The 14,146-nt window shown below is 38.1% G+C and overlaps 1 protein-coding gene across 1 annotated transcript; it reads left to right on the top strand.

Moving 5' to 3' along the window:
* The first annotated feature begins 405 nt into the window (after positions 1 to 405).
* On the top strand, positions 406 to 13,472 carry COMMD8 (COMM domain containing 8). The gene is made up of 5 exons (XM_028092556.2): positions 406 to 509; positions 4,902 to 5,057; positions 9,241 to 9,393; positions 11,128 to 11,283; positions 13,179 to 13,472. The coding sequence occupies exons 1-5, from the start codon at positions 444 to 446 to the stop codon at positions 13,197 to 13,199; spliced, it is 552 nt and encodes a 183-aa protein (XP_027948357.1). The 5' UTR covers positions 406 to 443; the 3' UTR covers positions 13,200 to 13,472.
* Positions 13,473 to 14,146: the final 674 nt, after the last annotated feature.

Below are 14,146 nucleotides of genomic sequence, written 5' to 3' on the forward strand. Positions count from 1 at the left end.
GGGCGTGAAAATAGTACCTTCTTAAGATAATCTATATAAAGAATATCTCACACAGGTAAACCCTTACTTAACCTTCCAAATCAGAACACTTTTGTAGACCTACGCCAAAACTCAGCTCACAATACGGTTACTCTTATTAGTTGGTTTTCAACGCAGTGCAGAGGAAGTTCCATAGAACTCTGAACAAAGCTGTAAACTGCTTTGAGGATTTGCAAATTTCCCTTCAACCTAATAAGGGTGTTCAGCAAAGTAATTCCAGGCGGAAAAGGGATTGCCCTTAGTTACCGGGAAGGCGTGGGCTGTGCCTCTGCGCACGCGCACAAGGGCTCCGGCGTCTCCACGCCCGGCCCCCGCCCCACCCGAGAGAGTCACGTGGGTGAGCCGACGCTCTAGAGGCGCCAGCGGGCCTTGTCATGTGACCGAGGTTCCTGCTTCGTACTAGGATGGAGCCGGAAGAGGGGACGCCCTTGTGGCAGCTGCAGAAGCTTCCAGCCGAGCTGGGCCCGCAGGTGAGGAGAGCGCACGCGGCGTGGCAGGCGGGGTTCTGGCACAGCTCGGCCTGCAGGTCCGGCCCGGTCTGATCGAGATGTCTTCGCTGGGCTCACCCGGGCTGCCCAGGACAGGGACGGGGGAATGGGCGTGATGTCGGGGTCCAGCCCCCTTCGTCCCCTGGAGAGCTGAGGAGGCCGAGGCTTTTGGCGCCACCTCCGCGCCCCTGCTTGGAGCTGCTCCTCGAGGGGCTTTTCGAGCTGACTTGCGGCCGGCCAAGCTCGCACCCGGGTGGGGTCGGCCCGTCAGCTCCCAAGCGCGGCTTGGTGACTGGGCTGGGGAGCGAAGTCGCCACCATAGTATTTGAAATCTTACAACGTGGAGCCAGTGGTTTGCAGCCTCTCCTTCATTCATACAGTACACACCTTCACTGTCCCTGTGCACCAGGCACAGTGCTAGGTGCTGGGGACAAGCTGGTGACCTAGAGAAGTATACCCTGCCCCCTTGAGGGCGACAGAAAAAAAATTGGTAAGTGCTTCCAATAACTGGGCGACTTACTTTAGGTAGCGTGGTATAAGGTAGCCTTTCCCTCAAGAGGTGACATATACATTGACACCCGGAGCCTGGGAAGGACCTTGGCCGTGAGGATCTGGGAAAAGCAGCTTTGTTCATTCATCCGGCCAGCTTTGCCCTGAAGTTTGCCTTGTGCTGAGTGCCCATATGGTATAAGGTGAAATGGTGAATGAGATACAGCCTGTGCCCCTGTGGAGCTTGCTATCTAATAAGGAAACCAAACTGAATTAACCAGTAATGAGCTTGTGGGACAGGTAGCACCCCAGATTCGAGGGGGCAAGGAGAGGCTTTGCAGAAAAGAAACATCTAAATTTCTAGGTTGAGTTCTGAAGGATGAGTAGGAACCAGACAGTCTAGAAGGAAGAGTGTTTTAGGCAGGGGAATAGCAGCTACAAGGCTAGAGGAAGGAAACCAGCCTCCACAGGTTTCAGGACCTGTTGTAATTTTTAGAGGCTGAAATTTGAGTGAGCAGAGCAGGGAGAGTAAGGCTAGACAGTTTAGTAGGAAGTCAGGTGGCTCCAGTCTTTATATGCCTTGCTTGTGTGTTTAGCCGCAGTACCAAAGGCACTGGCAGTTTTGAGTTTGAAAAATCAAATTAGGAGACAGTAATTACATCTAATAAGTATCTTGACTGAACTGTGAAAGGAAAAGAAAACCCAGTGGTTGCTGTAAGAGAAAAATCTGACTGAGAAGTGGGTTTTTCCCCCTTTGAAAAGAAGGAAAGACCTGGAGGAAATTTGCCTGTCTCTAAAAGAAAGCAGTATGTGCAAAATTGAGCTTCATTATTAGCTCTGGGAGCTGTGGTTCTGTTTGTCATCAGAAGTCAGTCTACTAATTCATTGTATTGTAATTAATACATAAATATGTTTACTCCTCCTCTGTCCCACAACAATTCAGGTCTCATTACACAACTTCTTGACTGGTTGGCTTGCCTCTGGTCTCTTTTATTCTGAACTCCTTCCGGGTAGATACTTTATCTTTAGTTCTGGAGAATTGTGTCTGGCTCAAGGTGGGTTCTTAATCAGTATTCACTGAGGGAAGGAATTAATGCATATTAAAATCTGCTCAACCATGGGGCAGTTATCTGGATGCCAAGCTTTGGTGGGCTGGCCTTCAGTGTCAGTGATAGGCATCACTGAGTAAGTCCCAATTCTGTTCCATTCACAATGGGTGAAGGGTGGGAGTGGGGGCTTCGCCTACATAATGTGATAGAGGGGTATGTGGTAGGCAGCTTTATAAGCCCCACATTTAGATCTTCTTTTTTCCTTTATTCCATTTACAGTGGGAAAGTGTGGGGGAGATGGAGAATAGACTTAATTTTTATCAGGATCAAAAAAACCTGTCTTAACTCTTTTCTGTGATTTTACCAGTGCGGAAACGGAAATGTCAGCAGAGAGTTTGAGTAATGTGCCTGAGGTATCAAACTAGTAAGTGGTAAAGGTGGAACATGTGTTCAGATCTGTTGACCGTGAGTCTTTGTATTAGCCTTCTGCCCCTGTCTTCATTCTGCCTACTTCTTAGGTAAGGCCCATAACCTTTCCCACCCTGTGGGGTGATCACACCTAGGTCTCTGCATCCAGCCAAAGATCTCATCCCTGAGTGTCAGGCTTCTGCTGAGACACCCCAGGTATCTCAAATTCAGTGTGTCCCTGGCTGAACTACTCGTTTTTCCCCCCAGAACTACTCTTCCTGTGGTTGTAGCTTCATTTTTGATTTAGGGCACCACCATTTACCCAGCCACTCAACCTAAAATGTGAGTATCATCCTTGGTTCCTCCTCCTTTTCACATCTCTTTTACCTCTGTACTGGCTCCATTTTGAGTGTCCTCAATTATTTAGGCCCCCCCCCGATTTCTTCCTGGTAAACTGAGGGCAGGGGGCCTTTGGTCTCACCATCTCTCTTTTCCTTTTCTTTCCTTTTATCTCCCAACTTGTTAGCAAATTTATGGAAAAATAATGCAAATATTTGAATAGGTTGCTTCCCTGTGGAAATAATTAAAGAGCCTAGACACTGCAAACAGGGCCTTTTATGATTTGGCCTCCACTCACCTCTCCAGTCTTATATCCTGTCTTTTTTCAAATTGAACAAGTGATTTTACACTTCCAGTCTGTGCATATGCTGTTGCTTGTGACTAGGAATGCCCTTCTCTTCTGTTTCGATGGCCAGCTACTTGTCCTTTTAAAACAGCCCTTTCCTGCTTCCTCTCTGTGTTCCTTTGTATCTTCTGTAAACTTATAACATAGCTCCAATCATTCTGAATTGCATTTATGTATTTGTATGTTTGTCTTTCTCCAGTGGACTAAAGCTCTGATATGGTAGAAACTTGTTTATCTTCAGTTTCTCATTTGTAAAATGGGGATAATAACAGTACTTACCTCATGGGGTTGTAGTGAGGATGAGCACAGTGCTTGGTACTCAGTTCGGGCTCCATAAATGGTAGTTATTATGGCTATTTTTGCTTTGTATTTCCATTAACTTGTTTAACAATTGGATAAGGTGCTCATTACATATTTGAATATATGAATACAAACATTTATAAATGAATGGATAAATGAATGAATAAAAACATTTACATCCCAAAAGATAGCACTTTTATTTGTTAGTTAGAGTTCTGTGTTTTGCTTTAGCCTGGGGGCAGATTGGGATAAGATGGGATATGTGTAGAGAATTTTGAATGAATTTCAAATTGAGAATGTTTGTTGACTTGTGGTAAATAAAAAGTCTGTTCACATAGTGCATTAGCCATCATTTGGAAGCGGGGTTACCAGTTTCTCATTTCTATTCTGATATGTGTGGTGTTATAGAGAAAGAGTTACTGCTTAAAATGGAGTAGAATATGGTTCAGGGGGAAAGAGTTGGAAGACTTGTTGCTTAAATTCATTTCCAAATTATTTGGATTCAGATACTCTTTTTACAGGACACAAATATTCCCTGGGAAAGAAAACCATATTAATCATTTATCTAGTATAGTGCTGGCATAGTAGGCACTCACTTAATGTATGTTAAAGACATGGAACATAATACCAGTAGTAGTGGTGGTGGTGGTGGTAGTGGTAGTAATAGTGATAATAATAATAAGAAGAAGTATGACAGTGGCTAGCAATGTTTGTGTTTTATACATGCCAGGAATGTGCCAAGTAAATTTGCATGTGCTCATTTAATCCTTACTACCTTATGGGGGTAGATGATATTTTCATTTTATACATGAGGAAACAGGCACAGAACATTTAAATAACTTGATAAAACTAGTTAAAGTGGTGGAACTAGGATTCAAACTAGACAGTTTTATTCCAAAATTCAGTGTTAATAACTGTGTTCAGTTATATATGTGTTAGGACTTCCATTGCTGATGCTAAGGTAGGGTAGAGATGAATGTAAAAAAGAAAAAGAAAGGTACTGACCGCTTTCTTGGAGTGGACCAAAAGAAGTGAGTATGAATGCTGTGAAAATGGAAGTAAAGGGAAATGAAGTTTGTCGATCTATGGTAAAAAATACCTTTAGTCTAAAAGTCATACTTTTTTTAGATTATTGATATAAATACAATGTCTAAGTAATACCAAGGTGAAACCTTTATATTCACCATCTTTCTTTCATGAATATTGGGGAAACAACAGTGTATCTATGAAATTATTTTAGCTCCTGAAATTATAGAAAATCTGGGGTTTTTATTGGAGCTTTAATTTTTAATTAATGAGAATAATGTTAAAAATAGTTATATTTCAACCTCAGCTGCTTTTGTAGATAACATGAGCTTGTCCCAACTATATTTGTTTCCTGCAAGCAAGATAAATCTTTTTTATAAGTTTACTTATAATTCATTTATTTCCTTTTCTCTCTAGCTTCTTCACAAAATAATTGATGGCATTTGTGGCCGAGCTTATCCTCTCCACCAGGATTATCACAGTGTTTGGGATTCAACAGAATGGAAGAATGTTCTAGAAGATATTACCAAATTTTTCAAAGCTGTAGTTGGTAAAAATTTATCTGATGAAGAGGTAACTTCACTCCAGTTTTCTGTACCTTATAATAAATAATAAATTGTTTTCAGGTTTTTCTTAAGTTGGTCTTTAGGGCACTATATTATACAAGAGCCATCATCAGTAATACACACACACACACGCACACACACACACATACACTTTTTTTTAAAGGTTTTATTTATTTGAGAGAGAGAGAGAGAGAGAACATGAAAGATCAGGAATGGGGGTGGGGGTGGCGGAGGGAAAGGGCAGAGGGAGAGGGAGAAGCAGACTCCCTGTTGAGCAGGTTGAGCAGGGAGCCTGATTCGGCAGAATCCCAGGACCCTGGGATCATGCAAAGGCAGATGCTTAACTGACTGAGACACCCAGGCGCCCCCAATAAGTATATATTATATTACAATAAAAACCTCATAATTGTGAGTAGGCAAATCTGATTGTGGAAGTTCTTATTTTTTATAGTTTTGGTTGTTTGTGTTTTTAAAATTGTGACATTTAAATCATGTAGAAGAAAACTAAAAGTTATATAACTGACACCTGCACTTGCATTATCACAATTAAACAGTTGTTAACATCTTTATGCATTACAGGTTTGTGTGTTTGTTTTAGAAACAAGACATTATAGATATACCTAAATACCACCTGGGCATGCCGCCCTTCCCCAAGAGATCACCACTTGTGAAGTTGGTGTACATGTAGTCTATATTGTATGAATATTTATATTATAAACAATATATATAATTATTTGAGCTAAACATGTAACTTGTGAATGATAACGTGTATCCCTTTGTAATTTTTTATGGAATGTTGTGTTTTAGACTTATCAGTGTTGGTAAATGTAGATCTGGTTCATGTATTTTAACTCTTACAGTATTTGATGGTAGGAATTAGCAGGACTTATTTTTCCGGCCCCCTCCTGATGAACTATTAGATCATTGCCTCTTTAATGTATAGTATTTCTACAAATATTTTGTACATGTCTCCTTGTCCACATATTAGCCAACTTTTCTTGGATAGACATCTTGACATGAAATTATACGGTCATGGAGTATCCTTCCATTGAATTGCTTTTGTACTTTGGTCAAAAATTATTTTGGCATGTTTGTATAGGTTGCCTACTAAAAATGTAGTTATATATGTTCATTTTGATTTGGATGATATTCTGGGTGGGAGTTCTTTGTTAGGTATATGTATTTTAAATATCTTCTCTCATATGGCTTGCCTTTTCACTCTTAATGGTGTCTTTTTGTGAACAGAAGCTCTGAATTTTAATCAAGTCCAGCTTTGTCAATATTTCTTTTGGTGGTTAGTGCTCTTAAAGTCATGTTTAAGAAATATTTGTGCCAAAGTCATGAAGATGTGTTTGTTAGTTTTCTTGTAGAAGCTCTCACATTTATGTTACTGATGCATTTTGAATTAATATTTGTGTGTGGAGTAAGGGTCGAGTTCACATTTTTTCACATCAGTAGCCAACTGACCCAGTAACGTTTATTGAAATGACCGTCCTTGGTCCCATAGAATTTCTGTGCAGCCTTTGTTGTAAATCAGGTCACTGTATATGTATGTATCTGGACTTTTTAAGATTTTATTTATTTATTTGACAGAGAGTGCGAGAGAGAGAGCGCTCACAGACGGGGGTGCAGGAGAGGGAGAAGCAAGCTCCCCACTGAGCAGGGAGCCCAATGTGTGGCTTGGTCCCAGGACGCTGGGATCATGACCTGAGCCGAAGGCAGACACTTAACCAACTGAGCCACCCAGGTGCCCCTGTATCTGGACTCTTAATTCTGCTCCATTGTCTATATTTTTCAGTATTACACTGTCTTAATTACTGTAGAATTAAAGCTATGTTACATAAAGTCTTGATATCTGGCAGTAGAAGACCTTTAACTTCATGCTTCTCCAAGATAGCTTTGGCTATTCTAGGCCCTCTGTATTTTCATGTACATTTTAAAATCAGCTTGTCAATTTCAACCAAAAAACCTGATCGGCTGCCATACCAAAATACTATACACTGGGTAGCTTAAACAACAAGAATTTATTTCTCACAATACTAGAGGCTCGTGAGTCCAAGATAAAGGTGCTGACTGATTTGATTCCCTGTTGAGGGGAATTCCCTGGCTGCGGCCTACCTTCTTGTGTTTCTCACATTGGTGAGGGGAGAGGGACAGAAGCCATGCTCTCTTGTGTCTCTTTTTATAAGGGCACTAATCCTATCAAGAGGGCTCCAACTCTTATGACCTATTAAACCTAATTACTTCTTAGAGGCCCCATCTTTAAATATCATCACAATGAAGGTTAGGATTGCAACATAGGAATTTTGGGGTGACATACTTAAGTTCATGGCGTGGGGATTGCACTGAATCTCTAGATCATTTTGGGAAAAATTTACAGCTTAATATTAATCCTCCCAGTCCATGAACATGGTATAACATTCCATTTGTTTGGATGACTTCAATTTCTCCAACATTTTGTAGTTTTTAATATAGAGGTCTTGCAAATATTTTGTTAGATTTATTTCTAAGTAATTGATATTTTTGATGTTTTTAAATTTTGTTCTCCAATTGTTTATTGCTAGGATGTAGAAACACCGCCAATTTTATGTCTTTACCCCATGCTTAATAGTCTTTAAAAATTTTATTTGATGGCTTATAAAATGGGTTTTTTTGGTATACAATTATTTTCTTGTTAAATTTTAATATCTTTTTTTCCCTTACCTTATTGCACTAGCTAACATCTTTAAAACAGTGTTGGAAAAAAAAAATCAGTCTTATTCCTGACTTTAGGGAGAATGTATTCACTATTTTATCATTTATTGTGTTGGCTGTATGATTTTCTGGATATCGACTATTAGATTAAAGAAGTTTCCTACAGTTCCTATTTTACTGAGAATTGTTATCATTAATAGGTATTGAATTATCTTTAAATACTCTTTCCCTAAATTTGTTATTTTGTTCTCCTTTATTTTGTTGATGTGTCTTTCATTGGATTTTTAAATGCTAAACTAACCTTGCATTGCCAAAATAAATGCCACTTGGTCATGATGTATTATCTTTTTATGTATCTCTAGATTTGATTTGCCAGTATTTTATTTAGGATTTTTGCATCTGTTCTTGTGTGATACTGGCTCATAGTTTTTCTTTTCTGTAATGTCCTTGTCAGGATGTCAAGTTTTATTCTGGTCTAATAAAATGAATTAGGAAGTATTTTTTCTCTTATTCTCTGGAAGAGTTTAAGATTGATTTTATTTCTTTCATAGTACTATGTTACTATGTTGTATAATTTTCAAATATTTGGAATTTTTTTATCAGTTACAATAAATTAATTACCCCATGGTAAAAAAATATAAATAGTTTGATTTCAGTCCTTTGAAATCTGTTGTGATTTGCTACATGGCTCATCATATGGTTCATTTTGGTGAATGATCCATATATTTTTGAAAATAATATGTATTCTGTAGTTGTTGAACACAATGTTCTATATGTCAGGTTTAAGGAAGATAGTGTTTTTCAGTTCTTTACTGATTTTTTTTGTCTTTTTCTGTCAGTTACTGGGAGATGTGTCAACATTCTAATTATGAAGGTAGTTTTAGCCATTTCTCCTTTTAGTTCTGCCAAGTTGTGTTGTTTTATATATTTTGAATGTATATTAGGTGCACACAAGTTAATGATTGTTCTTTCAGTTGAATGGCCCTTGGGCCTTCTTTATTTCTCATAATACTTCTTGCCTTAGAGGCTACACTGTCTGATATTAAAATAACTATACCAGCTTTAGTGGTCTTTGCTTCCATGCTACTTCATCAGTCAGTCCTTTTCATTTCTGTTTTGCAAAAATTTGTTAAAATCTCTTGTCTGGGGGAGCCTGGGTGGCTCAGTCATTAAGGCATCTGCCTTCGGCTCAGGTCATGATCCCAGGGTCCTGGGATGGAGCCTCACATCGGGCTCCCTGCTCAGCAGGAGGCCTGCTTCTCCTTCTCTCACTCGCTTTGCTTGTGTTCCTTCTCTCGCTGTGTCTCTGTCAAATAAATAAATAAAATCTTAAAAAAAAAAATCTCTTGTTATGCATTCTCATTCTTTTCATGGAGACAGAAATATATATTTTTTTAACTGTCATTTTAAAGGTTTTATGAAAGGGGAGTGGAGCTGTGTGTTTACATTTTAAACAGACCCTTTCACTTATTTTCTGTTTATTTTTATTTTCATAGATATTTCAGCAATTGAATCAGTTGAATTCATTTCATCAACAAGCTATCATGAAATGCTTGAAAAGTAGGAAAGATGAAATCAAGCAGGCTCTGTTAGAAGAAATAGTTGATATTTCTTCTGCACAGCTACAGGATTTTGATTGGCAGTTAAAGGTGAGAATCTATTTATGGGCCTGTATGTTTTTTTATCTCATTTTTTGAATAGAAATGTTTATTCTTCATAATATACATCTAAAATTTCTGTTATTTTAAGAATACATTGTCAAAAATTGTATTTTTACATTAACTTAGTACAAACATCCACATAATATGTAAAAACATTACATTGATAATTTAATTAACTAGAGCTGTGAATCATTAAATGTCTTAAGTAGTGGAGTAGTATGTATTCAACATCTATTTTTGGCTAGAACTTTCTAGACTTTATAGTCTTCCTGAGATTGGTAAATACGATTCTACCTCCAGGGGGAAAATCTATAATGTGCTATTAAAAGAGCACTGAAAAAACATTTTGAAAAGAGACTCATGATCAGTAGCAATGGGTAGTTCTAATTCTGTTTTCATTCATTAAATCTTTTTAGTTAATTTAGTAGTAATTTTACTTTTAGCTGCCAAATATAAGAGATACTTAAATTGGAGCCAAACCAAAAAAGAATGAACAGGAACTTGAAATCGTGGTACATGAAGGTTTTTTGAAACACTTGAGACCATCTATCCAGAAAAGAAAAACTTTATTAGAAAAATTATAGTTATCTCTAAAGGACTAAAAGTCATCTGTATGGATGAGGGAATTGATACATGCTTTGTGGCTTCAGAGGCTAGGACAAAGGGTAAGGTCTCAGGTATATAGTTTGCAATAAGATGAGTTCATGTTCAACTTAAGGAGAACTTTTTTACACCTGTCAGTATCTGAAGATTATTTTAACCTCTTCTTGAGGAAGCATGTTCATCATTGGTCATATTCAAACAGACTGAGAAAGCAGTTACTGGAGACACTGAGGAGGAGAACTATCTTTGATACTTCCAAATCTCAGATATTATGAGTCCTGGTTTTTTAAGAGAGAATGAAGGAGGTATATGAGGATTTAATTCTGTAGTGTGTGCACTCTGAGGATGTTTGTTAGGGAAGTAGTTCCTTACTAATCATTGTACAAGTAATGAATGGTACAAGTAAATTTTTGCAAGTAGTAACACTTTGAAGATTCAGGTATTGTGGAGTTTTTTAGCTCAGATTCCAGGAAAATTGATTTTCCCTTTGCCATCTGCCAATGAAGCTGTGGTGCTTGTTTCAAAAATTATTTATATCATAAATATTTGGTTCTTCTGTTTCCTCTAGGATTCTCTTTAAACAGAAAATAGGAAGTGGAGTAAATGTTGAGTGTTTTTGCTGAGTGGCTCTAATTGAAAGTGGTATCTTGATAACATGTTTATCAATAATTTAGTAGAGAATTAGCTGACTGTAAATTAAGTATCTTCATTGCACAGGGTTTACCAGTGTTTTTAGTTTTATCTTTGTACATGGACTTCATCCTCTTGGTATCTTCACAGTTCGTTAAGCTTTAAGAAGTCTTGGTTTCGTGATGCACTGGACCCATTCAGTATTTCCTTTTCCAGCCATAACTCTGCTCTGGACTTTCTGCTTCTACCACAAACTTTGGACTGTTTGTCCTTTTTTCCCTCATCGTCTTCCTCTCTGTCATCCTCCTTTCTCAGTCTGTTGTTCATATATGTGTTGGTTTGGCATGGGTTTCTTTATTTCTTCCACCTTTTCCTGTACTTGACAGCAAACAGGAGTATTCTTAAGATGTATTGTTAATGAGCTCTGATGCATATTTAATGTAGTCTTCTTTACTACTTATTAATTACTGTTTTCCTCATTTTAAACAGCTTGCACTGTCTAGTGACAAGATTGCTACTTTACAAATGCCACTTTTAAACCTTCATCTGGACATAAAAGAAAATGGTGAAGTCAAACCATATTCTGTTGAAATGAGTAAAGAAGAGCTGCAGAATCTAATAAATTCCTTGGAGGCAGCTAATAAGGTATTTGTTTTAATTTTGTTGTGTGTTTTAAAATGTTTAAGTTTTGATTGATATCCTTAGAACAATAGAAGAAAAATTCATAATTGACTTTTCATATTTCTTTTATTCCTGATATTTTATGTTAAGCACAGAAAATACCTTGTTATGTTCTGCATCTCTAGTTTTAGATATTTAATTATAACTTGTAATTTTAATGACTTAGTTTTGAGCATAATTTATCAAGTAGTTATTTTTGATAGAATAATAGTGCTCTTCTAACAGCTAGATTTTTTTGCCTCGGTCCTCATTAATGATAAAAATAAAATTTTTACTAAAAAAAATAAAACTTTTACCTTGGGGCTATGAAATTAGTTGATCCTGAAGTGTTTTTATGATGATTATGTCATAAAGAAAAGAGTGTCTTATTTAAATGCACAGATTAGGGGTTCCTGAGTGGCTCAGTTGGTTAAACGTCTGCCTTTGGCTTGGGTCATGATCCCAGGGTCCTGGAATCGAGCCCCACTTTGGGCTCCCTGCTCAGTGGGGAGTCTGCTTCTCCCTCTGCTGCTCCCCCTGCTTGTGCTCTCTCTCTCTCTCTCTCAAATAAATAAAATCTTTTAAAAAAAGAAGTTTTAACTGCACAAATAGAATTGCTTTTATAATCCTCTAAGTACAGGAGACAAAATATGGCTTGTAGTTATGACAAAATCAGGTAAAACTGATGAGTGACTAAAAATTTTATATATAAAAAGGATTGACTAAATAACAGGAACCATTCTCAGTATTTAATGAGAAAAATCATATTTAAACAATAGAAACTGCTGCTGTCAGAAAGAAATAAAAATAACTGTCTCTGTATACGTGTGTTCCTTTCATGATTGCTTAGCATTGGGTGCCTGGGTGGCTCAGTCTGTTAGGCGTCTGCCTTAGGCTCGGGTCATGATCCCAGAGTCCTGGGATCGAATCCTGCTTTGGGCTCCCTGCTCCGCGGGAAGTCTGCTTCTCCCTCTCCCTCTGCCTGCCGCTCCCCCTGCTTGTGCTCTCTCTATCTCTGTCAAATAAATAAATAAAATTTAAAAAAGAAAAGATTTCTCAGCATTTGTTCTAGTAATCTGTTTTCCAGTGATCAATGTCAGATATTCTAACCAACTTCTCTTGCCCCTGACCAACCTTCTTGGCTCTACCTTTTTTTTTTTTTAAGTAGTCTCCATGCCCAGCGTAGAGCCCAGTGCGGGGCCTGAACTCACGACCCTGAGATCAAGACCTGAGCTGAGATCAAGAGTCGGATGCTTAACTGACTGAGCCACCCAGGCGCCTCGGCTCTATCTTTTTTTTTTTCTTTTAGATTTTATTTATTTATGTATTTACTTTGAAAGAGAGAGAGCGCGCAGGGCACGCGTGAGTGCGTGAGCAGGGGGGAGTGGCAGAGGGAGGGGGAGAAGCAGACTCCCCGCAGAGCAGGGATTTTTTTCCCAATGCAGGACTCCATCCCAGGACTCTGGGATCATGACCTGAGCCAAAGGCAGATGCTCAACCGACTGGGCCACCCAGGTGCCCCCCGGCTCTGCCTTTTTGAAACCCTGGTATATTCAGCTTCCATCCGTATTCTGCAGTTACTCAGTCATTTTAGTGCCATGATGATTGGTCCACATGCCTAGTAGCCACACTGGTAGCCTGGCTTGCTTTTGGATGGGGCTCAATGTCTTAGGGAGTGTGTGGTTGAGCCTCATGTAAATGTTAATTGAGTCTGAACCATGGATCCCGGCAGGCATGCATCATCAATTACTGTGCATTGTACTTGCTTGTTATCAGTTCTCCTGTCTTCAGAGATTTCAAAGCATTTCGTTAAGCAGATACAGGCATCATTCTGGAATAACCTGATTTCCCATCCCCCACCCCTGACTTTGTGTTTTAAGGTGGTCCTGCAGTTGAAATAACCAACACTCTGAGATTCTACTGCTACCCCAGATGCGGCCAAGTGAATACTGTGCGTTCAGAATACCTACACTATACTGACTGTTTTGCTCTGCTGAGAACGCAGCATGTTGGGCTTACAGAGATGCAAATGTATCCGCTTTCCTGCAGAACAGGAAATGACATGGTCGACAGGAAATGCATAAAAAATGAAAGATGAAAAAGCTCTAATAGCAGTTTATATTTTCATAATGGCTGTTTTGCCTCATTTATTAAATATTTGAGAAATCTTTATAGATACACAGTTTTATTGAAAACTAAAAATAGGCTCTAAAGTAATGTAAACATACAAAGCACAAATCTACTTGAATGTTGCTTAAAGGAATATATGAATCACAAGGGTGTGTATTCTGGGTATATATGATTAATTTGTAGTATTTTAAAAAATAGCTTTTAAAGAATGTGTAAGCTGCATATGTAACTCAGGAGATTCCATATCTTTCTTCTGTTTCAAAGGAAAGATTATAAAATATAAAATTTCTTAGAGAAAGAAGCTCCTCTTCAGACATGAACAAGAAAAAATACTTAAAATTGTGTCAACAGTTTTGAGTTTATGAATTCTAGAGATTAAAATCTTTTACTCGGGTGGGAAAAAATGAAAATAACACTGTTACTTCTGCATTTCTCTTTCTGATCGGGAGGCTGTGCTTTGTTAAAAAGAATAGATGTCATTGTATCATGTATATATAACTCTTCGGGTATCAGCTGAGATTAAATTTAGGTCCATTTTTGTTATAGACTTTTAATATTGAAGTTAACAGTTTTGGGTGTTAACTTCACTGGAAAACAAACCATTTTTAATTTCAGTTAACTAAAAACAAGCATTCTGAACAAATAAAAAATATCATTTTACTTTTACATATTGCTTTATTTCAAAAGACTTTCTACGTAATGCAGTGACCCATAATTA

Source organism: Eumetopias jubatus, unplaced genomic scaffold (genome assembly GCF_037043125.1).
Source record: "Eumetopias jubatus isolate StellerSeaLion01/CBP00866 unplaced genomic scaffold, mEumJub1_p1.0 scaffold_2, whole genome shotgun sequence".
Taxonomy (NCBI): domain Eukaryota; kingdom Metazoa; phylum Chordata; class Mammalia; order Carnivora; family Otariidae; genus Eumetopias; species Eumetopias jubatus.

What these genes read in the sequence shown, in the direction of transcription:
- COMMD8 (XM_028092556.2), top strand. Translation starts at nt 444, where the DNA reads ATGGAGCCGGAAGAGGGGACGCCCTTGTGGCAGCTGCAGAAGCTTCCA. An exon ending in CAGCCGAGCTGGGCCCGCAG is followed by an intron (nt 510 to 4,901) that starts GTGAGGAGAGCG and finishes TTTTCTCTCTAG; the next exon opens with CTTCTTCACAAAATAATTGA. An exon ending in CCTTGGAGGCAGCTAATAAG is followed by an intron (nt 11,284 to 13,178) that starts GTATTTGTTTTA and finishes TTGTGTTTTAAG; the next exon opens with GTGGTCCTGCAGTTGAAATA.